This window comes from Anomaloglossus baeobatrachus, chromosome 6 (assembly GCF_048569485.1).
Source record: "Anomaloglossus baeobatrachus isolate aAnoBae1 chromosome 6, aAnoBae1.hap1, whole genome shotgun sequence".
NCBI lineage: Eukaryota > Metazoa > Chordata > Amphibia > Anura > Aromobatidae > Anomaloglossus > Anomaloglossus baeobatrachus.
The window spans coordinates 449,116,303-449,141,650 of record NC_134358.1 but is presented as its reverse complement, the minus strand read 5'-3'; the positions used below and the strand labels follow the sequence as shown (position 1 = coordinate 449,141,650).

Genomic DNA, 25,348 nt, shown 5'->3' with positions numbered 1-25,348 from the left:
GTCCCGGGATATGTATCTGCAGGAATGTTTAAAACAGCTACAAGATCGCACAACATATAAACCCCTATTATCCAACCCTATTAATGAATACAAAAAACAACTTGTACGTCTTTTGGACAGATATGTAACCCTCGGTTTGCTTTCTAAAAAACAAGCAGAAAAATTGGTTCCGCCTTTCCCTACGAGACCACATTGGTACTGTATACCAAAAGTGCACAAAAATGAAAAAAATCCTCCTGGACGTCCAATAGTGGCGGGTATTGGCTCACTCACTGAGCCACTCTCCCACTATTTGGACTGGCTGTTGAGACCCCTGTTAGCCCATATCCCGTCTTATGTTAAAGACAGTGGGGATTTTGTGTCACTCCTCAAAGAAATAACGTGGCAGGAGGGATACAATCTAGCCACAATTGATGTGGATAATCTATACACACGGATTCCACAGGCTTTGGGAGTGGAGGCAGTAAAGGACATTGTCACACGTAGTGGCAAAAGTCCTTTATTTTGTGATTTTGTGGGTGAAGTGCTTGAATTTGTTTTATCAAAAAATGCCTTCATGTTTCTAGACGGGTGGTATGTACAATGCGGGGGTACTGCAATGGGTACCCCGGTCTCATGTGCCATGGCCAACATTTTTTTGGGGCAATTTGAAGGCAAATATGTATATACAGTCAATAACCCGTTTTTGAAACATATAAAATACTATTTAAGGTATGTCGACGACGTGTTCATGGTGTGGGATGGGACAGAGAAGGATTTTTCCGACTTTGTTTCCTATTTGAACATCACCAACACCATGAACATGTCGTTTACCTCTGCCTTTGGAGGCAATTCCATAAGTTTTTTGGATGTGGAGGTTGGAATTAGTGACGGAGTAATTACAACAAAAATTTACAGAAAACCCACAGCCTCTAATTCTGTTTTACATTATGAAAGCGCCCACCCGCAGCACACAAAAACTGCCTTACCGTACTCGCAATTTTTGAGGGTAAAAAGAACGAACAGTACCAGTGTGACTTTTGAGGAACAGGCTTTTGAATTAAGAAATAGACTTTTACAACGGGGTTATCCCGATACTATTATCGATGTAGCATATAAAAAAACTAAAAAAACTACAAACGAGGATGGTCGTCTCTGTCCAGTAGCCGATTCAGGAGGGGTGAAAAAGAGGAAAGAAAAGAACACTAGTAACAGGTTCACCTTTAGTTTCAAATTCGGACCCATGTTTGACATTATAAGAAAAACGCTTAATGAGAACTGGCACATCCTAGAAAGGGATCCTGAATTGAAAAACATGACAGTTTCTAAGCCATTGGTTTCCTACAGGAGATGCCACAATTTGAGGGACTTGCTTGTTAAAAATAGATTAACCAGCAAAAACACATGGTTGGAGAAACAGTCTCCGAATGGCAACTTTAAATGTGGCCAATGCAGGTTTTGTAGTCTGCGTTTGACTGGCAAGTCCGTAAAAATTGGTGCACATACACATTATGTCAACCAATTTATATCGTGTAAGACAAAATTCGTGGTCTATGCAATAGTGTGTCCCTGTGGGAGATTTTATATAGGAAAAACTATCAGATGCCTATATGTCCGATTTAAGGAACACTATAATTCAATCCTGACAGGAAAAGGATCCCCAAGATTGATAGCACATGTACGTGAATCGCACAATAGCTGCCCTGATGTCCTGAATTTTGCCGGTTTGGAAAGGGTGTCACTCCCATTGCAAGGAGGGGATCACCACAAACTGTTGTTGCAAATGGAGGCAAAATTAATTATAAAATATGGAGCACAGGGCGCATTGGGAATGAATGACCGCAATGACTTATCAGTCTTTTTGTAATGGTTTTTTTTTTTTTTCGCAAAAACAGGGCATGGTAAAATAGTTGTATATGTTTTATAATTGGTGGGATTATTAACAGAAAAATATCCCAGATAAGTAAAATTGAGTGGTAATTTTTTGCATATATAAACCATGTATGAATTGATTTTTGTGAATATTATTATAATAATTTATACCTCTGGAATATTGTCCGATTTCGCATTATTCACAATGATTGTTTTTATTATCGGTACGTGAAATATGTATACATAGTACCTTTTATTGTATTATACACTTCATTCACATTTTTTATGTGTGGGGAGGTCACCTGGATGCATGATCCTATTTAGGGAGGGCTGATCTTACCCCACATGTGGACCCGTGGAAGCCTAATCACAGGCGAAACGGCCGTCGTCCATAGTGAGGGGCCGCATCCAGGTCTCCTCCACCTGCTGATCTTCACACACCTTTTAACTTTGCTTATGGAATAAAGATCCGGAAAAAGACATCAGCATTGGTGCGGTCTATTTCTTCTTCTGTATGGATGAATCTCCCTAAATATCTCCCTATCCACATATTTCCTACGTATTCCGCGGAGGTGCACCCCAATGTAAATGGGTGCCCCCGCTCCATGGAGGCTTTCCTTAGCAATTCCTCCGCTCTCCCTATTCTACCCAATCAACCGACTCCACAGTTGTAAATAAATATCTAGCAGAGTAAGGAAGAGACAGGAAAAAAAAGGGGGAGAAAGGTATAGGGAAAAAAAGAGTAACCCTATTTAAGATGCTGATGAGTCCACATTCCACAGCTATAATCATCAATTAGTACTTTTCTCAGAGGTCTGAGGTTACTATCAACCAAGATTTCCTACCAAATTATTGGTTAGCTGCACTACCTAAATAGATCTAGAGGACCAAATATATATATATATATATATATATATATATATATATATATATATATATATATATATATATATATATATATATATATATATATATATATAAAATGTTCCCTATTAACATCTAGATAAATCGTACATTGAAGGATACATTCAGAAGGTGCATACTTTCCTAAAAAATTAAAACCCCAACAGAAGGGAAGACACCTCTGGGGAGGTGAGAATTATTGGCACTTTTCATGACCAAACAGATCAGGTATTTGGGGTGCTAAAGAGGTATTGGGGTGTTTTTAGAGCACATGCGGTTCTAGCAGAGTTTGTCCCAAAATTACTTTCAGAAAGGGAAGATTGATTGTGGATCGTCTGGTGCATAGCCACTACAAGAGGCCGGTACCGGACGATTCATGGTTGAATAGAAAAATCTGTGGGACTTTCAGGTGTGGGAGGTGCTCCTTCTGTAATTGGGTAACTCCTTTGAAGTCTTTTTGTGAGAGCCTTTTCAGGCAAGACATTTTTCACAAGGGATTTGGCTAATTGTGTGGCACAAGGGGTTGTGTACATGGCAACATGTACATGTCCTTTAAATTGCGTAGGAAAAAATAAACTAGAACTACGATGCCGCATTGATGACCACCTGGGGGATATATGTCATAGATGTGACACCTCTTTATCCTGGCATTGGGCATTGCATGGAGGAGATGAAGGCGCTATCTCCTTTTGTGTTTTGGAAGTAATTAAACAGAACGATAGGGGAGGCAAATGGGATAATAGAATCCTGCGTAAGGAAGCCGAGTGGATCTTTCGCATGGATTCTATTTATCCCAAGGGCTTGAATGAAGCCTTGACATATGGATGTTTTTTGGACTAGGTATGCTTTTCCTTACTGTGGTGGCGTGACGGAGTGAGTGGGGTCGGTTGGTAACCCTTGCTGGAAGAGTATCTCCTTTGGTCTCAATAGCAGGTTGTTTTAGCCTTATTTTTCAATATTTGCTAGCGTGACATAGACGCTGTAAGATGGGTTGTGTGTGTATTTTTTTTTTTTTAAGGCTCCATTGTACTTTATAGTTGAGTCTCATCAGTTTCTTTTATATATTGGATTCTAGTATGGAACTGGAGAAATATTTGAGATGGGTGCTTATTTGGAGTATCTTTTAATGCCCATCTATAACCCCCTTTAAAATGCCCCCTTTTTATAGCCATAAAGGTTTTTGCTGGGAATATCCGCTTTCAACGGCTTATGTACTGTACTTAAATATTGTTTTGATAGTCACTCCTTATATGTATTATTGGTGGCCAGGGTTATTCGGTTGTGGTAGAGTATTAGAACTAGCAATAATTTTGCTCTGTGTTCTGGGCTTAGTCTTTACACAACGCCTGCACGCAAAGCCTTGGTAATGGCAGTCTTGCTCTCTGCCTCTGTATATAGGCTTTAGCGTGAGGGGTTACTTTATCACCTTGCTATGATTCTATCTGCGTGTTCCGGGCAGGGCTTTTTTTATCACCATTGCGGAGCGTGCTTGCTGCTGTAACTCGGGGTCTCTTCCTGGGACATCACACCTTTTAGCCAAACAAGACTGGTGACTTAACAAGTGAGAGGGACCTCCCGATGGCTTTTGCTAAATAAAAGCAGCCTTCAAAAGCGTCAAGAGAAATTATTTCTCTTACTGAAAGCAACTCAGCAGTCATTTTTCAGTGGGGACCTCACATCATACCTCCTCTAGCCTACAGCTGATGAATGTGTGCCGGCTCTTTCCCTGTAATATTGCACCTTTTGACTACAATGCAAAGTTGATGCCACTTTAGCCTTTTTTAATTATTTCATTCTTTTGGATGTTTTTCCTTTTTTATAATCCTTAATACTCTTACAGGTAAGAAAAAAACCTGAAAAATAAAACCATCATATTTAGTGATTGATTATGACAATATGTTCCCTTAGTTTATTTTATTCTACAGCATGTACCATCTTTTTTTAAATGTTAGAACATATAAAGCAGAAGACACCGCTTCCAATATTTTAGATATTTTAATTGGAGACCCTCAATATCTGTCAGACAATGAATAGTGTAAATGCCTAAACATAAATTGTATATGTCATAGACGTCTGTAAACAGATACAAGAGACGAATACCTATTACATTGTCAAAATAATGAAATGACCCTGGAACAAGACAAAGAAAAATGAGAAGCATTTTGTAGCTTGAAGACACCATTCTCAATACATGAAATATTGTATTCAGTTTTGTCACATTTGTATAGTTGTGCAATAATTTTATAGCATAATTTAATTTTTTTTTTCAATTTTGACAAAATAAAATTGATAGAAATGATAATGTAATGTCTGTGCTAACACACAACATCTACATTCCTAAAACAATCACTACATACCCTTTAAAAACAGTGGTTACAGAAAGTATTCAGACCCCTTTACATTTTTCACTTTGTTTCATTGCAGCCATTTGATAAATTCAAAAAAGTTCATTTTTTTCTCATTTAATGTATACTCTGCATCCCATCTTGACAGAAAAAAAACAGAAATTAATACATTTCCAAAAAAATTCTACAAGAAAAACTGAATTATCACATGATCATAAGTATTCAGACCCTTTGCTCAGTATTGAGTAGAAGCACCCTTTTGAACTAGTACAGCCATGAGTCTTCTTGGGAATGATGCAACAAGTGTTTCACCCCTGAATTTGGGGATCCTCTGCCATTCTTCCTTGCGGATCTTCTCCAGTTCCGTCAGGTTCGATGGTGAACGTTGGTGGACAGCCATTTTCAGGTGTCTCCAGAGATGCTCAATTGGGTTTAGGTCAGGGCACAGTCACAGAGTTTTTCTGAAGCCATTCCGTTGTTATTTTAGCTGTGTGCTTAGGGTCATTGTTTTGTTGGAAGGTGAACCTTCTGCCAAGTCTGAGGTCCAGAGCACTGGAAGAGGTTTTCTTCCAGGATATCTCTGTACTTGGCCGCATTCATCTTTCCTTCACTTGCAACCAGTTGTTCTGTCCCTGCAGCTGAAAAACACCCCCATAGCATGATGCTGCCACCACCATGTTTCACTGTTGGGGTTGTATTGGGCAGATGATGAACAGTGCCTGGTTTTCTCCATGCATACCACTTAGAATATTATCACTAAAAAGTTCTATATTCGTCTCATCAGATCAGAAAATCTTATTTCTCATAGTCTGGGAGTCCTTCATGTGTTTTTTTGCAAACTCTATGTGGGCTTTCATATGTCTTGTACTGAGGAGAGGCTTCCGTCGGGGCCATAAAGACCTGACTGATGGAGAGCTGCAGTGATAGTTGACTTTGTGGAACTTTCTCCCATCTCCTTACTGCATCTCTGGAGCTCAACCATAGTGATCGTATGGTTCTTCTTTACCTAACTCACTAAGGCTCTTCTTCCATGATTGCTCAGTTTGGCTGGACGACCACTGTAGGAAGGATTCTGGTGGTCCCAAACATCTTACATTTAAGGATTATGGAGGCCACTGTGCTTTTAGGAACCTTGAGTACTGCAGAAATTGTTTTGTAACCTTGGCCAGATCTGTGCCCTGCCACAATTCTGTCTCTGAGCTCCTTGGGCAGTTCCTTTGACCTCATGATTCTCATTTGGTCTGACGTACTGTGAGCTGTGGGGTCTTATATAGACAAGGAGTGTGCTTTTCCAAATCAAGTCCTATAAGTTTAATTAAACACAGCTGGACTCCAATGAAGGAGTAGAACCATCTCAAGGAGGATCACAAGGAAATGGATAGCATCTGACTTAAATATTAGTGTCTGAGTAAACGGTCTGAATACTTATGACAATGTGATACTTCAGTATTTCTTGTTTAATAATTTTTTTCTGTCAAGATGGGGTGCAGAGTGGCTATTGAGAAAAAAATGTTTTTTTGAATTTACCAAATGGCTGCAATGAAACAGAGTGAAAAATTTAAAGGTGTCTGAATACTTTCCGTACCCACTATATATGCATAAAATAGAAGAATACAAGGCACTCCCAAGATTGGCTGCAACGTATGATTCATTTAATGTGCATAACAGAACGTTTTCGGTCCATAGACCTTCCTCAGTAAGCACATTCGTAAAGAGGAGTTCAGCGTGGGTGATTAGCGCGGTGTCCACCGCCGCATAGAGGCTGCCATCTATTACCATCAGCACAGAGGAAGTGCCATTTACTTCTTGTTATATATGCATAAAAGGCCATGAAACTTAATTTATTATAAACAACTAAACAAAAAAAGAATAAGGCCTTTTACTTTTTTTATTTAGTTTATTTCAAAAACAATAGTCTAATACAGTTACAGTATCTCAAACTAAAAATTAAGAACAAAATTAGCATCAGAAATGTAAATAACTAAAATTTCTTCCTAATGCCCAGAATTAGCAGACTTTTGATTCAGTTCTCTTTTGAAATTGTCTGTGAAAAAGTGTCAGTAACAACATATCCAATACGCACAGTATTGAATACATGAAAAAAGAGAGGTACGTATTTCCATGGAAAGTCGTGACCTCAGTTGAAATCTATCCGTAATTAGAAAGCAATCCTGCCACTTAGTGAAAAATGATCAGCTGGTTCAACTGATGGCCTTTAAAAATGTGCCTCATTACCAAGGTGCCACACAATAAACATCTCATGATGGCTAAAACCAGTGAGCTGTCTCAAGACCTTCAAAACCTTATTAGTTTAAAACAAAGTAATGGTATTGGTTAGAATTTCTAAACTACTGAAGGTTCCAGTGAGGACTGTAGGGGCAATAATCTGGATGTGGAAAGAACATAATTTCACCAAAAAACGGCAACTACCAGGTGCTCCCCACAATATTTTAGACAGAGGAGTGAACAGAATTATCAGAACAGTTGTCCAAGAACCACATATGGCGAGCTACAGAAAGGCTTGAAATCAGCACGTACACTTAATTAAAAGAAAACAGTAAGTAATGCACTCAACTTCCATGACCTGTTTGCACACTCACTACACAAGACTCCAATGCTGAACAAAATACATGTTCAAGTGCGTTTTTAAAGTTTAGTCAACAACATTTAGAAACAAGCCTTGGGAGTACTGGGAGGTTATAGTCTGGTCAGGTGAAACCGAAATTGAACTCTTTGGATGCCATAATATACACCATGTTTGGAGGCCAAAAGGCACTGCAAATTACCCCCAAAACACCATACCAACAGTGACGTTTGGAGGTGGGAACATCATAGTGTGGGGGCTGTTTTTCAGCATATGGCACTGGCAACTTCTTATAATTGCAGGAATGGCCAAATGTATCAAAAAATTATTGATAAAAATCTGCTTCCATCTACCAGGATGATGAAGATTAAATGAGGGTGTACATTTCAGCAAGACAATGATCCCAGACACACCGAAGGAAACTTTCAATTAGTTTCAGAGACAGAAAATCAAGCTCCTAGAATAGCCCAGACATAACTTGACCTGAATCCAATAGAACATTTTCAGTACCGTAGGAGCTGAAGCTCAGAGAACTCACACGTGAGCAATGCATGCAACTATTTTCTCAATATAGGAGGTGTCCTGAAGTGGTCATCACCAACAAGGTGTTTGTACGAAGCATTAAATACATTTCGTAAGGGTGTTCAATACTTTTTCCTTGTGTAATATTTCATCATTATTACACATCTTAATTTATGGGTCAGCTACAATTTTAATGGTTTGCTACTGAGATATAGTGAGAAATTCATGTCAATAGCACCTCTAGAAATATATTTACTTAAAGAATTGGCAATGTATTCAATACGTATTTCACCTGCTTTTTTGTGTATGTACGTGTGTATATGTATATATATATATATATATATATATATATATATATATATATATATATATATATATATATATATATATATATATATATATATATATGTGTGTGTGTGTATGTGTAATATATACAGTACAGACCATACGTTTGGACACACCTTCTCATTCGAAGAGTTTTCTTTATTTTCATGACTCTGAAAATTGTAGATTCACATTGAAGGCATCAAAACTATGAATTAACACATGTGGAATGAAATACTTAACAAAAAAAGTGTGAAACAACTGAAAATATGTCTTATATTCTAGGTTCTTCAAAGTAGCCACCTTTTGCTTTGATTACTGCTTTGCACACTCTTGGCATTCTCTTTATGAGCTTCAAGAGGTAGTCACTGGAAATGGTCTTCCAACAGTCTTGAAGGCGTTCCCAGAGATGCTTAGCACTTGTTGGCCCTTTTGCCTTCACTCTGTGGTCCAGCTCACCCCAAACCATCTCGATTGGGTTCAGGTCTGGTGACTGTGGAGGCCAGGTCATCTGGCGTAGCACCCCATCAATCTCCTTCTTAGTAAAATAGCAATTATACAGCCTGGAGGTGTGTTTGGGATCATTGTCCTGTTGAAAAGTAAATGATGGTCCAACTAAACGCAAACCGGATGGAATAGCATGCCGCTGCAAGATGCTGTGGTAGCCAAGCTGGTTCAGTATGCCTTCAATTTTGAATAAATTCCTAACAGTGTTACCAGCAAAGCACCCCCACACCATCACACCTCCTCCTCCATGCTTCACGGTGGGAACCAGGCATGTAGAGTCCATCCGTTCCCCTTTTCTGTATCATACAAAGACACGGTGGTTGGATCCAAAGATCTCAAATTTGGACTCATCAGACCAAAGCACAGATTTACACTGGTCTAATATCCATTCCTTGTGTTCTTTAACCCAAACAAGTCTCTTCTGCTTGTTGCCTGTCCTTAGCAGTGGTTTCCTAGCAGCTATTTTACCATGAAGGTCTGCTGCACAAAGTCTCCTCTTAACAGTTGTTCTAGAGATGTGTCTACTGCTAGAACTCTGTGTGGCATTGACCTGGTCTCTAATCTAAGCTGCTGTTAACCTGCGATTTCTAGGGCTGGTGACTCGGATAAATTTATCCTCAGCAGCAAAGGTGACTCTTGGTCTTCCTTTCCTGGGTCGGTCCTCATATGAGCCAGTTTCTTTGTAGCGTTTGATGTTTTTTGCCACTGCACTTGGGGACACTTTCAAAGTTTTCCCAATTTTTCGGATTGACTAACCTTCATTTCTTAAAGTAATGATGGCCACTCGTTTTTTCTTTACTTAGCTGCTTTTTTCTTGCCATAATACAAATTCTAACAGTTTATTCAGTAGGAATATGAGCTGTGTATCCACCAGACTTCTGCACAACACAACTGATGGTCCCAACCCCATTTATAAGGCAAGAAATCCCACTTATTAAACCTGACGGGGCACACCTGTGAAGTGAAAACCATTTCCGGTGACTACCTCCTGAAGCTATTCAAGAGAATGCCAAGAGTGTGCAAAGCAGTAATCAAAGCAAAACGTGGCTACTTTGAAGAACCTAGAATATAAGACATATTTTCAGTTGTTTCACACTTTTTTTGTAAAGTATTTCATTCCACATGTGTTAAATCATAGTTTTGATGCCTTCAATGTGAATCTACAATTTTCAGTCATGAAAATAAAGAAAACTCTTTGAATGAGGTGTGTCCAAACTTTTGGTCTGTACTGTATATATAATGTAATAATCTTATATATAAAGCTGAGTGTATGTATGTGTGTATGCCCGGTAAAGGAATCCTCATCGTCGCATTTACAATCACGGAATTTTGCACAACCGCCTTATTTGACTCGGGGAACGTCATAGGCTATGTTTTGAGTCGAAAATTTCACCCACGGTTTAGTTATGCACCAAAAATCCTGCTTGTATTTAAGTCACTGGAGCTGGGAGCTACAGGTCATTACTAATAGCTCTGATTGGTTGCTATAGGTAACGAAGGACATTATTAGTATAAGAAGCTTGTGTGTTTAGTAATCTGATTTCAGTGGAGAGACTAAGAGAGAGACAGTGGCAGACGCACACAGAAGAGTGGCAGACGCACACAGAAGAGTGGCAGACGCACACAGAAGAGTGGCAGACGCACACAGAAGAGTGGCAGACAGAAAAGACAGTTACTATCCCGGGCAATGCCAGATACTACAGCTAGTAATATAATGTGTGTGTCCTTTGCTGCAAAGTAGTTTAAAAGGTTATAGCTGAAAAATAGTTATTCCCTATCCATAGGATAGGAGATGGCTTGCTGATCACTGGTGGTCTAACCTTTTGGGACCCGCAACTATACTGAAATCAGGGCTCCAGAACAACAATAACAGGGAACTGCATCCCCATCCTGATATTAGCAAAGGTGTGGGGCTTCTATTTTATTCACTGACTTTGGATCTGCCGAGTACAGCTTTCGGTTGTTTCTGCTATTCTTATAAACAATAGAAGGGGTGAAATACGCACTCCTTCATTCTGTAGTTCTCTGCTATCCAGAGTCCTGATCTCTGGCTCACTGGGTGTCCCAACACTCAGACCTTTAGGCTATGTGCGCACTGGAAAATGGAATTTTCTCAAGAAAATTCCGCAGGTATTCAAAGATTACCGCACCCGCGGTAAAAAAACGCGGGAAACCGCACCTGAAAACCGCATGCGGTTTGCTGCGGTTTTACCGCGGTATTGTTCGCGGTATTGCCGCGGTTTTGCCGCATGCGGGTTGGGATGTGCTTTATTGCATTCAATGCAATAAAGCACATTGAAAAAAAAAAAAAAAAAGTCATTTCATTCTGAGATAGTAGATAGATAAAGAGACAGAAGAATAGATAGAGGGATAGATAGACAGACAGACAGATAGATAGAGGACAGATCGCTTCATTTCCCACGGTCGGCAGTGAGTTCACATTACCGGCCGTGGGAAATGACCGGTAATTACCTCTGCTGTCTCGCTGCGAGACAGCAGAGGTAATTCAGCGCTGTGTGTCAGTCGCGGCTGGATGTAAGCAGCGCAGGACCTGTGGATTACGCCGGAGCTGTGGATTACGCCGGAGCTTTGTTTCGGGAGGGGTTAATAAAATGGTGAACGAGGCTTGTTTGTTTTATTTAAAACAAAGTATTTTTCTGTGTGTTTTATTCACTTTACTTACGGGTTGATCATGTCAGCTGTCTCATAGACGCTGCCATGATCAAGCCTGGAGTTAATGGCGGCGATCCGCCACCATTAACCCCTTGTATTACCCTGCTGCCACTGCTACATGGCGGCAGGAAGAGCCGGGGACACGCCGGTGCTGCTGCATAATGCATGAGACAGTCCCGGGGCAGCTGCGGCTGATATTCTCGGCTGCGGGAGGGGGAGTGAGGCGGGGGACATTAACCCTTTCCCTCTCCCTCCCCAGCCTGAGAATACCGGGCCGCCGCTGTGTGCTTACCTCGGCTGGACGGTAAATATACAGCGGAGCCCACGTTCTTTGTTTTCTATATTTCCGTTTTCTTTCTATGTGTGTTCTGTCTGTCTGTGTTCTATGTCTGTGATGTCTGTGTGTGTGTGATCTGTGTGTTTGTTTACTCTCTGCTCCGCTTCCTCTTCCTGTAATGACATCACTTCCCTGCAAAACCGCAGACAAGCGATGTACATTACCGGAGGTAAACCACGAAATACTGCAGGGAATAATGCAGGAAAACGCACTGAACTGCACAGAATTTGCTGCCTGCGTTATTCCCTGCGGGATTTCACGATTAACATTGGAGTCAATGTAGTGAAATCCCGCAGCGACGTGCGGAAAAGAAGTGACATGCAATTGTTTTTGCTGCAGGAATCCCGCAGCAAAACATGCAGCTGTCAAATTCCGCCTAGTGCGCACAGGATTTTTTTTGCCCATAGGTTTTGCTGGTGATTCACTGCAGAGATGTTATGAACATTTTCTGCAGCGAAACATGCAGCAAAACCGCAAAAAATCCGCGGCAAAATCCGGTAAGTGCGCACATAGCCTTAGGCTGCTTTCACACATCCGGTTTTATCAGTGCGGCTAAATCCGGCTCTAAAGCCTATGCAATGGATGTGGCAAAAAAAACGCATCCTTTGCATAAGGTTTTACATGTGGCCCGTCCGGTTTTTGCCAGTCGCGGCATGCTACTGAGCATGTGCAGTGGAAAAAAACGCATGCGGCGGCCGGATGCGTTTTTTGCCGCATCGCGCCGCATACGGCATCCATAGACATGCATTGGAAAAAGCGACGGATCCAGCGCAATGCGTTTTTTTTTGCCGGACAAAAAACCGTGCCAGGCAACGTTACATCCGGCCGCCGCATGGGCTAAATATGCCGCATCCGGCAAAAACCGGACCGAACGCAAGGCCATGCGGCACAATTCGGCACTAATGAAAGTCTATGCGGGAAAAACGCAACCGACGGCAAAAAAAACCCGGTTGCGATTTTTCTGCAAAGAGCCGGATTGTGCCGCACAGCAAAAACCAGATTTGTGAAAGCAACCTTACCGATCAGCAAATTATACTCTGTGGATTGGAAAAACATTGTTTATTTTTTCTTTTCTATCTCCTTTGATAAAATCTTGATGAACACAAATATCCGCTAACAGTTCCAATATGGGTGGTCACCTGGCTTTTCTAAAACCAAGAATGGCAAATCTGATTATACCGGTCTATTCATGTCGCTGCCTAGTGTGAGATGCCGAGGGGAGAAGTACTAGAGAACAGGTATGTTTCCCCTCGGTTCATTTCATATGTCTCCATTTATTGATTGTGGAGCGGTTGGCCCATGCAAATGGGCTGGGAAAAGTTGGGAAAGTTATGTCTGGCTCAGCAATAAGTCACTGAAGCCTGTTTATTTCATTGTAATTTTGGGCTCGGTTTTTCCTGGAGCAATCAGTAGGAATGGCAGTGGGACTGGTTGCTCCCTTCTCCACATTCAATACAGGGTTTTGATTCCTCACTGGATCAGCTGAAATAATCAGGAGGCATTCAGAACAGAGAGGCTGCTGAGGAGAGGTACAGGCTCATGGCTGCTGGGGCTGAGACTCCATAACTCCACTGGCTGTGCTGAGGAACCCACACAGTAACAGAATAGTGTTTTGTTTGTTACATAGGTTTATTTTGTAGTTGGCATTCTGTTGCTAGTTAGTGGCCAGACGGCCTTAGACGTTTATTTTCCTGTTTTTGCATGTGTAACACTGAGGGATAAGTGTACACAATAAACACGGCAGTGGCCGTATCTGTTTGGAACCTGCCAGTCTGCCGCTGTCATCTGTGAATCCATAGCCACTCGCTTGGACCAAAGCAAAGATCCCAGCTGAGCTATATTCCCTGTCTCACAAATGGTGTCTCGAATGCGGGCATTAGTAGCTATTGGACTGTGACTGCAGATAAACCGTTCTATGGGCATTGTCTCTTGTTAATGTCCTGGCTGAAAGCTCCTGTGCTGCTGAAGAGCCAAGAGATCAGCAATATGGAGGAGCTGCTGAAACAGTTGGTGCATGCCAACATTAACCAACAACAGACCAATGCCCAGCTACAACAGGCCAATGTCCAGCAACAACAGGCCAGTGCCCGGCAACAACAGACCAATACTTACCTCCAGAAGGCGCTGGAGCAGCAGCATCAAATGCACCAAGGGCAGTTAAATGCAATAAAGGAGGCCTTGGTTCGGCAGCAGCGAGACGCGGAGGACCGTGCACAAAGCCCTGCCAGGGCGCGGAAAGCTGTACAAAAGACTTTACTTAAAATGACTGCTGATGATGATGTGGAATCATATCTGGCAGTGTTTGAACGTATTGCAGAACGTGAGCACTTACCGGTGGACAAATGGGCTGAAGTGGTCGCTCCATTCCTGATTGGAGATCCGCAAAAGGCATATAATGATCTAAGTGGAGCTGATGCTATGGACTATAGTAAACTAAAAGGCGAAATCCTGGCAAGGCTGGGAGTAAACACATATGTACGGGCACAGCGGGTACATCTATGGACTTTTGTGGCACATCAGCCAGCTCGTTCACAAATGCATGACCTCATCCATCTGGTAAAAAATGGCTTCAACCAGAAACTTTGACGCCCGCACAGATGGTGGAACGTGTTGTCCTAGACAAGTACCTGCGAACCTTACCGGCTAAGCTCTAGAGGTGGGTCAGACAGGGTGACCCAACTAGCGCTGACCAGTTGGTGAATATGGTCGAGCGTTACAGCGCTTCCGAAAGCCTACTCCAGGGGACGCTTTCACCTTGCTGGGGTTCTAGGAAATCGCCTGAAAGTCCTGCTAAAACTACTCCCTTTCCAAAAGAGAATGTTGCAACTAGGGGTAGCAGGTCCACAAAGGACTATCTTAGTGGTGTAATTTCTCAGCAAGTCACCAGGCCCAGACTGAGGTCCCCAACTGGGAGGCAAGGGCCTATACAGTGTTGGCGATGTCGTGGGCTCGGCCACATAGCTGCTAACTGCCCATTAACTACAGAGCCTATGGACTGTAACACTACAAGGCGTCTGACATTATACGTACAGTCAGTCTGTGCTGCGGAGAGCCTCACAGGAAATGAACAACGTGTGTTGCATTGAGGTCAACGGCTATAGTGTGAATGCCATCTTAGACTCTGGCAGTCAAGTAACCTTGGTACATGCTAGCTTGGAGGACCCTGGAGTAATAACAGGTTCAACTGTGGGCATTAGTTGCATACATGGCGATACTAAAAACTACCCCACAGCCTGGGTAACTCTTGCCACGCCCTTGGGGGCCAAAAGACATCAGGCGGTGATTGTAAAGACTATGTTGCATAGTGTAATCCTGGGGAGAGACTTTCCCTTATTCTGGGACTTGTGGAACGTTAAAAATGGCGTGAACACCCCGGTTGAAGAAAAACTGGTGAACGATACCCTGGGGTTAGTCCCTGAGCCACTGGAGCAAGATGATAGGGGACCCAACACAGGGGTAGCGCCAGAATCTGTAGACTCTCCTCTGGCTGTGTGTGCAGGCGAGGCGGACACGCTAGAGGAGGTTATAGAGATGCCAGGTCTTGAGTTGGCTCGTGATAATTTCGGGACCGCTCAACACCAAGATCCAACTTTAACAAGGGCATGGGAAAATGTGAAGGTCTCTGAGGGAAACCCAGTGTACCCAGGGGCTCAAAATGTGTTTCCACATGTGGCAGTGCAACAGGGCATGCTATACCACATTGACAAGATGCGAAGAGTGGTGGTGGAACAGCTAGTGGTACCCAAATCCTTTTGTCAGGTGGTTTTAGACCTGGCACATAAACATCCCTTGGGGGGCCACCTGGCTGGAGAAAAGACAAGACCGTATTCTGCAACGTTTCTTTTGGCCGGGTCTGGTGGGAGATGTAACTCGGTACTGTCAATCCTGTCCTACATGCCAGTTGACTGCGCCTATGACACATTTTAGAAGCCCCCTGGTACCCTTGCCAATAATAGAGGTGCCGATAGCAATGGATATAGTCGGTCCATTAGTTAAATCTGCCAGGGGTCATCAATACATTTTGGTGGTACTGGATTATGCCACCCGTTATCCGGAGGCTGTACCCTTACGGAATGCCAATGCAAAAGCAATTTCAAAGGAGCTTTTGAACGTGTTTTCTCACACAGGCATTCCGAAAGAGATACTTACGGATCAGGGGACCCCCTTTATGTCTCGTATTCTCAAAGAACTATGTAAATTACTAAAAATCTCCCACCTGCGTACATCAGTGTATCACCCTCAGACGGACGGTCTGGTCGAGCGCTTTAATAAAACCCTAAAGGGGATGTTGAAAAGGGTAGTGGATAAGGACGGGAGGGATTGGGATACTCTCCTGCCATATCTCTTGTTCGCCATACGAGAGGTACCCCAATCCTCCATGGGCTTTTCACCTTTTGAATTGGTGTATGGGCGGTGTCCCAGAGGCCTGTTGGATATTGCCAAGGAGACTTGGGAGCAAGAGGTGACTCCTTACTGCAGTGTAGTTGAACATATAACACTTATGCAGGACAGAATTGCGGCAGTTATGCCAATAGTCAAAGAATGTTTGGAGCGCGCACAACGCGCCCAAAGCCGGGTGTACCACCGGGCGGCTATAACACGAGTTTTTCAACCCGGGGATCGAGTGTTAGTCTTGGTACCCACTGTAGAAAATAAATTTCTTGCAAAATGGCAGGGGCCATACGAGGTGCTGGAAAGAATAGGTGAAGTGAATTATAAGGTACACCAACCAGACAAGAGAAAACCCCAACAAATCTACCACGTAAACTTGCTTAAGTCCTGGCGGGACAGAGAGAGTCTGGTAGTGGAAACTACCCTTGATAGTGGGCCTCGAGTGACACCAACATCTGAGGTAAGTGACCCCCAGATAGTACCACCAGAGGTGGGTATTGCAGACACGCTATCCAAGACCCAAATACAAGAAACCAAGGAGTTCGTACAGAGAAATGCAGATATTTTTCCAGAACTACCTGGCCGTACTCACCTAATTAAACATGACATTGTCACCGACCCTCAGACACGTGTACAGTTAAAACCGTATCGAATTCCTGAGGCTCGGAGACAAGCCATTGCCCGGGAAGTAGAGAAAATGCTGGCGCTCAGGGTTATAGAGGAATCCCGGAGTGAGTGGGCTAGTCCTATCGTGCTGGTGCCCAAGCCCGATGGGACTATCCGGTTCTGTAACGATTTTCGCAAGTTGAATGAGGTATCGAAATTCAATGCCTACCCCATGCCAAGAGTTGATGAACTTATAGAGAGACTAGGTTCAGCCAGATACATATCCACTATTGACTTAACAAAAGGTTATTGGCAGATTCCCCTCACTGACTCTGCCAAAGAGAAAACTGCCTTTGTTACGCCACAGGGACTGTTCCAGTACCGGGATATGCCATTTGGTTTGCATGGAGCCCCAGCCATCTTCCAACAACTAATGGATATTGTCCTAAAGCCCCATGTCCAGTATGCATCCGCATATTTGAACGATATCATTATCTTTAATGATAACTGGGAAACTAATTTGCCAAAGGTGCAAGCTGTCTTGGACTCTCTAAGGACTGCCGGCTTGACTGCCAATCCCAAAAAGTGTACATTGGGGTTGGAAGAAGCTTGCTATCTGGGATACATCATTGGTAGAGGAGTTATAAGACCTCAGGCAAACAAAGTGGACGCCATTCAGAATTGGCCACAACCGGTCACCAAAAGACAGGTCAGAGCCTTTTTGGGGATCGTTGGTTATTACCGGCGGTTCATCAAAGATTTTGCTACCATTGCAGCCCCACTCACGAATCTTACCAAGGGGTCAACCTCTGTCTCAATAAAGTGGAACGCAGAAGCAGAGGATGCCTTTCAAAGGTTGAAAAAGGCTTTGTGACCAACCAGTGTTGGTTACCCCAAACTTTACATGGGAGTTTATTGTTCAAACAGATGCCTCTGGTGTTGGCCTCGGCGTGGTGTTTTTACAAGAAGTGAACGGCGAGGAACACCCAGTGGGCTATCTAAGCAGAAAACTTAGAGGCAGAACAAAAATACAGTGTGGTTGAGCGAGAAGCCTTAGCTGTGAAGTGGGCCCTGGAAACCCTGCGCTATTATTTACTAGGACGCCGATTTAGGCTAGTGACGGACCATTCACCCCTGATATGGATGTCCCAGGCAAAAGAGGGCAATGCGCGGGTGACATGCTGGTTCTTGGCGTTACAAAATTTAAAATTTTCAGTGGAGCACAGAGCAGGCACGGCACATGGGAATGCAGACGCGTTGTCTAGAACGCACTGCTTGCTAAGTCATTGTGTCCGACCCCACGGGCTCGAACAGAGGGGGGGAGGGAAGAGTATGTGAGATGCTGAGGGGAGAAGTACTAGAGAACAGGTATGTTTCCCCTCGGTTCATTTCATATATCTCCATGTATTGATTGTGGAGCGGTTGGCCCATGCAAATGAGCTGGGAAAAGTTGGGAAAGTTATGTCTGGCTCAGCAATAAGTTAGTCACTGAAGCCTGTTTATTTCATTGTAATTTTGGGTTCGGTTTTTCCTGGAGCAATCAGTAGGAATGGCAGTGGGATTGGTTGCTCCCTTCTCCACATTCAATCCAGGGTTTTGATTCCTCACTGGATCAGCTGAAATAATCAGGAGGCATTCAGAACAGAGAAACCTGCTGAGGATAGCAGGACAGGCTCATGGCTGCTGGGGCTGAGACTCCATACCTCCACTGGCTGTGCTGAGGAACCCACACAGTAAGAGAATACTGTTTTGTTTGTTACATAGGTTTATTTTGTAGTTAACATTCTGTTGTTAGTTAGTGGCCAGACGGCCTTAGACGTTTATTTTCCTGTTTTTGCATGTGTAACACTGAGGGATAAGTGTACACAATAAACACGGCTGTGGCCGTATCTGTTTGGAACCTGCCAGTCTGCCGCTGTCATCTGTGAATCTATAGCCACTCGCTTGGACCAAAGCAAAGATCCCAGCTGAGCTATATCCCCTGTCTCACACTAGTCACACAAGACTGGTATATACCATAAAGCATTCAGAATAATAACATATACTTAATAGAAATAATCCTATTTTCTGTCCCATTTGTGTAACTCTGTATAGACACATAAGGTAAAACACTGCCTCTTCCCACTACTTTTTTCATCGTAATAGGAAAGAATAAAGGAGTTCTATCAATCGAAACAAATAAATGCAGGGTTATGTGTTATGCGATATGAAAGGAAGGATTCTAATTAAATCCTTGTGCTAAATAAGCGACAAAGACCTTACAAACAGAGTGTGGCTGCAGGCCAGCCATAGCGAGACTTGAGGATCAGATTTGGTCAGCGAGTGAGAAAATGCTTACAACAAGGATTAATTTGTTGATCACAAAGCTATAACATTGTATTAGAAGCCCTAGTCATGTGTAAAGCAATTTCAGAAGCTATAAATTCAGCCTGTGCCATCATGCAGAATGTATTGGTCTTTCCATTTTAATTACATTTCATATTTGTGTCTTACATTTGTGGATATACGTTGGGGTGATGCAGATATTGCCAACACAGAATGGGATTTGTTTAATACGTTGCCACCTTTAACTCTTTGGAGGCTGTATTTAGCGTTGAGTACACAACTTAGGTTCATTTGTACAGGGTCATTAGGAAAAGACTTTATTACAGAAAGAATATACTTGAGTTTCAATATCGTCCACATTTACAACATGCAGTAAAAACCCTTTAATCCAGCAACTATGGCACTTGGTGATAAATATTCTAGATCACCAGATGACCATAGAAACGTTTTTAGAACTTGGAGAGAAAACCATTAAGATAAGAAGGTCACTGATTGCAGCCCTCATGTGTAATAGAATCTATTATCATCAAACAGACTGGAACATGGGAATTTATTATCAAAGGAGTATGGGCATGTAATTATTTTAAGTCTCTATCCCTTTTTTTGCTAAGTTTTTATTTTTATTTTGGAGAATAAGTGAAATAGCACAAAATCTGCCATTACATAGATTTTTATTTTTTTTTTCTAGAAAGGCATTAATTTGTTCTAGTCTTGGAAAATTCCACCTTTTTTTCCATGATTGGATTTCAGGTAAAAAATACATGTGAAAGTGTTTTCTTAAAAATGATTTATTTGTAAAATAATTTATTTAGAGGGAATAAAATTTACTTAGGTTTTGTCGTTTTGTTTTGTTCCCTGGACCAATTTTGGGTCTCCCCTGTCACACACAGACATAAATCTTTGGCAGATCTGTGGTTGCAGTGAAATCATGGACCTATTGTTCCATTTGTACACAGCCACAACCTGGCACTGATTGTCCACAATTTCACTGCAACCACAGATCTGCCAAAGATTTATCTCTGTGTGTGACAGGGCCTTAACACTAATGGTTAACAATGAAGATCAATAATTGTAACAACTCTGTAAACCATTTTGTCCTTGTTACCTTGAAGCTCATGTTTACACAAACTAACAATGTGTTTAATAGGAAAATAAGATCTAAGTAGATGACTATTTCAGCCCTGCCTCCCAAAATGGTACCAAACATCATTTGTCTGTGGTAATAAGGTAGGGCAGGCATGAGCAATTGTGTCTTATAAGACATGTTCACTACTGTATAACTTCAGTTTCATCAACTTAGGGCTCCACTGTTTACTCACCTCCCACTTTGGCGCAGTGTTTTGAAGGCCCGATGCTGCCGTCCGCATGTCCTGTCCAGTCCTTATGTGCAAGGACTGACACCTGATATAGACTCCCCTGACGATTACCTATGTAAGAAACGCATTGGGAGAACAGGGACATCAGGACCTCAATCATAGTTAAGGGGACCATATGATAAGTCCATTAAAGGACCACTGGGAAGCCCAGGAGGTTATGAGGATCCTATAGATTGGAAGTGGATGGATCACTATCATATTGGGTGAGACCATTCCATTTTTTCCTACCTGCAATACAGGGTATCTTGGACTCTGTGGTACTGTTTGTCCAAACCCTGCTGGTGAGCTGTCCTGGTCTGTGGAATGAACAGGTCAGCATACTAGTATTGTTATCTAAACAGGATTAGTCCTGGACTCTATGTTGAACCCCTCACACATGTTAAAGGGGATTTGTTGTGATTTTGGTGTTTTTTAAGATAACTTCTGAGAAGTAAGGATCTCCTGCTTCCTTTTAAGGAAATCTATTAAAAGTTATATTTTATCTTTATTATTTTGTACCCCGGTTTGCTCTTTTGTTATTCACGATACTCTGAATGTGGTACAGTACCAGTAGCTATTTATTTTTCACCTCCCACTGTGGCACTAATCCAAGGTGCTGCTGTTTTTGATAGGCGAACTGAAGATGTATACTTCACTACTGCAGCCTGTCAGTAGCTTCTGAGAGGCTGCAGCAGCTACATGATACAAGAATGTATCATCACCTTTCGGGAACCACAGCACCGACCATGAATTCTGCCTTTTATATTCAGTGGGGCCCTGAATTGATTAAGCGGTGGTTGCCCAGTAGTGCTCATTGATCAGGTAGCATGTATCAGGCACTGGCTGTATGATTACAGCTGTGCAGCTCAGTCCCCGACAACTCGTCCTGGCCCAGTCCCCTTGAGTGATGGGTCTCTTCATGTGTGCATGAACCTGCCTGTACAACTAGTCACCCTTGTGACTCGGTTCCTGGCTGCTATTAATCTTTGCTTTTCTCTGAAATGTAATTTTTCCTATGAAGAAATTTTCCTGGTGACTATGCACATTGCACATGGTTATTGTTTACCTCTTAACTAAATTGTACCTGACATCACTTTAGAGATAGTGTCTATTCATACCATCTGATATCCACCGCATTATTATATTTTTCATTCCTCTATTGGTTATCATGCCTGTCATATTAATTATATCCCAGTGACTATTTGGGGCCCAGGAAATAAGTTTTTGCGCATTTTTAAATGTTTGTATTCGTCTTGTCTAGATTTTTGTGTTGATTACTTAATAAAGATTTACATTGTTTAAATTTAGTAAGTGCCACCGATCTTTGTACATCTCTTTTTTTAGAATTGCATTTGTCTGGCATGTATTTTGATTATCACACCATCAGTGTACAGGTGGTGCCATAACATTAGTACTTTTTACATAGCTGGCCGGTATCTGATATATCCTGCCCGCCAATCTAAGCTGTCAGGTTCCTTTTACTATAATCTCACTGCAGTGACCTCTAATGGGATTATTTAACATGTGCTGTGTGCAGAAAGCCTCTCTGACCATCTATGAAGAGAAACTATCTTAAGTGAATGTTGAAAAAAAGACTAGCGACTGCACATCTGAGCTTTTCTTCTATTGATTTTTCTTTTAGCTTTCACAAAATGCTGTCAAGAAAATGGTTTTCTTATGGTCGTGAAGTGCAGAGATGAAAATGCAGCACTGAAGGAATGCCTTACAAAACAGTAAGTTTTATCATGCCTAATTAAAAAGAGCTAAAATAGTTTTGATTCTATGCCTCAGCTGTCAGCATGGGATGTTTGTATGTCACCATTGGTAAAGTGCACATATCTTCAATTTTTATCTATATGTAGAGTTGAGCGAGTACCTAACTCTTCGTACTCACTATACTCGTAACGAGTACTGTCTAATACTCACTTATTCATTCCAAATAGCGTGTGCAATGCAAGTCAATGGGGAAAAACCTGCAAGTCAAGAGTAACCCGAATGCTGTACTATTCATGCGAATAGTGCGGAATTTGGGTTACTCGTTACATTGCGAGTTTTTCCCCATTGACTTGCATTGCACATGCTATTCGGAATGAATAAGTGAGTATTAGACAGTAGTCGTTATGAGTATAGTGAGTACAAATAGTTAGGTACTTGCTCTATCTATATGCATGCACATGGCAAAGTGCTATAAAGTGACAGACGGCGTTCTTCATCGGCACAGAGCAGTTACAGACCCGCTCCTGCCAGCAATAATGGTTTTGGCAACAGAGCTTAGGCTTCTTTTACCCTCTGGTCTCTAAACTGGGCGGTACTGCTGACGCCATGCTTATTGACAGCCGCTTCCTAAAACTCGAACAGCCAGCTGTCAATCAGCATGATGTCGGTTGTCCCACCCCGTTTACGGAGCAGAGCGGATGAGAAGCTGGGAATATATAATAGGTAGGTAACAGCACAGGTTTTTTTTTTTTTGTTGTTGTTTGAAAGGGGATGTCCAGTACTTAAGTAGAATCGATCATCTGTATGAGATTGTGGTGGTCTAAAACCCACCCAACACCTGTTCTGGAACTAAGCAATCTATGAAGTGGAATACAATAGCCTCATCTATTGCTTAAGCTGGGTTCACACATAGCGACATCAACAACGACGTCGCTGTTACGTCACCATTTTCTGTGACGCAACAGCGACCTTGTAAGTCTTTGTTATGATCCCTGCTTAGCTGTCAAACACAGCAGATGCAGCAGCGATCATAACGACACGCGTCGCTATGCTACATGTGCAGAGAGCAGGGAGCCGCGCACACTGCTTAGCGCTAGCTCCCTGCACTCCTAGCTACAGTACACATCGGGTTAATTACCCGATGTGTACTGCAGCTACATGTGCAGAGAGCAGGGAGCCGGCACTGGCAGCGAGAGCGGCGGACGCTGGTAACGAAGGTAAATATCGGGTAACCAGGGAAAGGGCTTCCCTTGGTTACTCGATGTTTACCCTGGTTACAGCTTACCGCAGCTGCCAGACGCCAGCTCCCTGCTCGCTTCATTTCGTCGCTCTCTCGCTGTCACACACAGCGATGTGTGCGTCACAGCGGGAGAGCGGCGACCAAAAAATGAAGCTGGACATTCAGCAACGACCGGCGACCTCACAGCAGGGGCCAGGTCGTTGTTGGATGTCACACACAGCGACAGGACGTCGCTGCAACGTCACAGAAAATGGTGACGTAGCAGCGACGTCATTGTCGTCGTTGCTGTGACACCACCCTTAGAGTACTCAGGGGCCACTATCTCATGGAGTTGGAGATAAAGCTCAGTACTCTGCAGCGGCCACTAATCTAAGTACTGTACTTGCTTGCTCTTGAGTATTTTCTTACTCATTTTATTTGTAATGTGGCATGGAACAAAGTTTTGTTTTCTAAAAGCAACCTTCCAAAATAGGACTAAAAAATATTGGATAAGAGTCAAGCTGAAGGAAACTAAGGGCATTGGGTAGGATGACTATACATTAGAAATCTATACTCGTTGTTCAGTCCCAGGATGGAGAGTTGTTTTCATATCTTTAAAGGAAAAAAAAACCACTGAAAAACTCTTCTCCATAGTGGAAAACATTGAGACTATATAAAAAAAAAACCAAAACCTTAAAAATAGTTTCCCCTCTTGTGATCTGATCCTCTTTTTGGATCTAAAAATTTGTGCAAGAAAGTAAATCTTTCGATTTTTGAGGATTGTCAATGGGAAAAGTTGAAATAAAATTACTGTGGAAGTAAAGACCAGTTGCTTTCAGTATTGCTGCAATATACTGTTAAATTTAATTTAAAATTTTTCAAATAAGATTATTACAGTGTCTTATTTTTTCTTTTTTTTTTCCAGCTATAACGACCCAACTTTCTATGAAGAATGTAAGCAGGAATATTTAAAGGAACGAGAAGAGTATAGAAAGTCAGGAATTCCTTCCAAAATCAGACATCAGAAACTACCGACTAGCATGTAGTGATAACAATCTTTTCTTCTTATTGTTTGTAAATTATCAATCGTAACATTGCTTTTGATGTATCATTCTAATTACTTGATTAATAAAGTATTTTTTTTTTAATTTTCTTCTGTGTTACATATTAATCTCTTGAAAATTATGTGATGTCTTAGTTTTCAGGCCATCACAAATATTTAAAAAAAATTAAGATTTTCTTTAGATTTTTAGGCCAGGTTCATTGTTTGCCGTTTTGCATGCCAGTATAAATGAAGGGAGCACTGGAGTAAGATGTACTACGTTCATTAACCCCTTCCCGACATTGAACATACTAGTACGTCCTATTTTGCAGTGCGTTCCTGCAAATGGCTGTACCGGTTTGTCTTGGCAATTATGAAGCTGTGCCCACGTGATCGCTACTGGAAGCTTGGTGTAAATGACAGCCGAAACACTCCGGCTGTTTAACACTCTGAATGTTACAAGCAATAGTGATAGCAGCATTTAGCAGGTTGAGAGATGATGGAGTGGGTTCCTTCTCTTACCCAATCTGCACCCCCTGCGACACGATCACTGGGACTCGATGGTTGTTATGGCAGCCAGAGATCAAATAATGATCTCTTAAGGCTGCTTTACACGTTTTAATATGTCTTGCGATCGCATTTGCGAT

General features: G+C 42.2%; 1 protein-coding gene across 3 annotated transcripts in view; it reads left to right on the top strand.

Annotated features, from left to right (window-relative positions):
• The window catches only part of CMC1 (C-X9-C motif containing 1), an 81,438-nt gene extending 56,627 nt beyond the window's left edge, over positions 1 to 24,811 (top strand). For 2 of the 3 annotated variants that reach the window (XM_075316650.1, XM_075316651.1), the window contains exons 3-5: positions 20,058 to 20,119; positions 22,367 to 22,457; positions 24,585 to 24,811. In XM_075316650.1, coding sequence (XP_075172765.1) covers positions 20,058 to 20,119; positions 22,367 to 22,457; positions 24,585 to 24,705 — 274 coding nt within the window. In that variant the 3' untranslated portion in view covers positions 24,706 to 24,811. The remainder of the gene's footprint in view (positions 1 to 20,057; positions 20,120 to 22,366; positions 22,458 to 24,584) is intronic. The other variant, XM_075316649.1, reaches the window with a different exon arrangement.
• Positions 24,812 to 25,348: the final 537 nt, after the last annotated feature.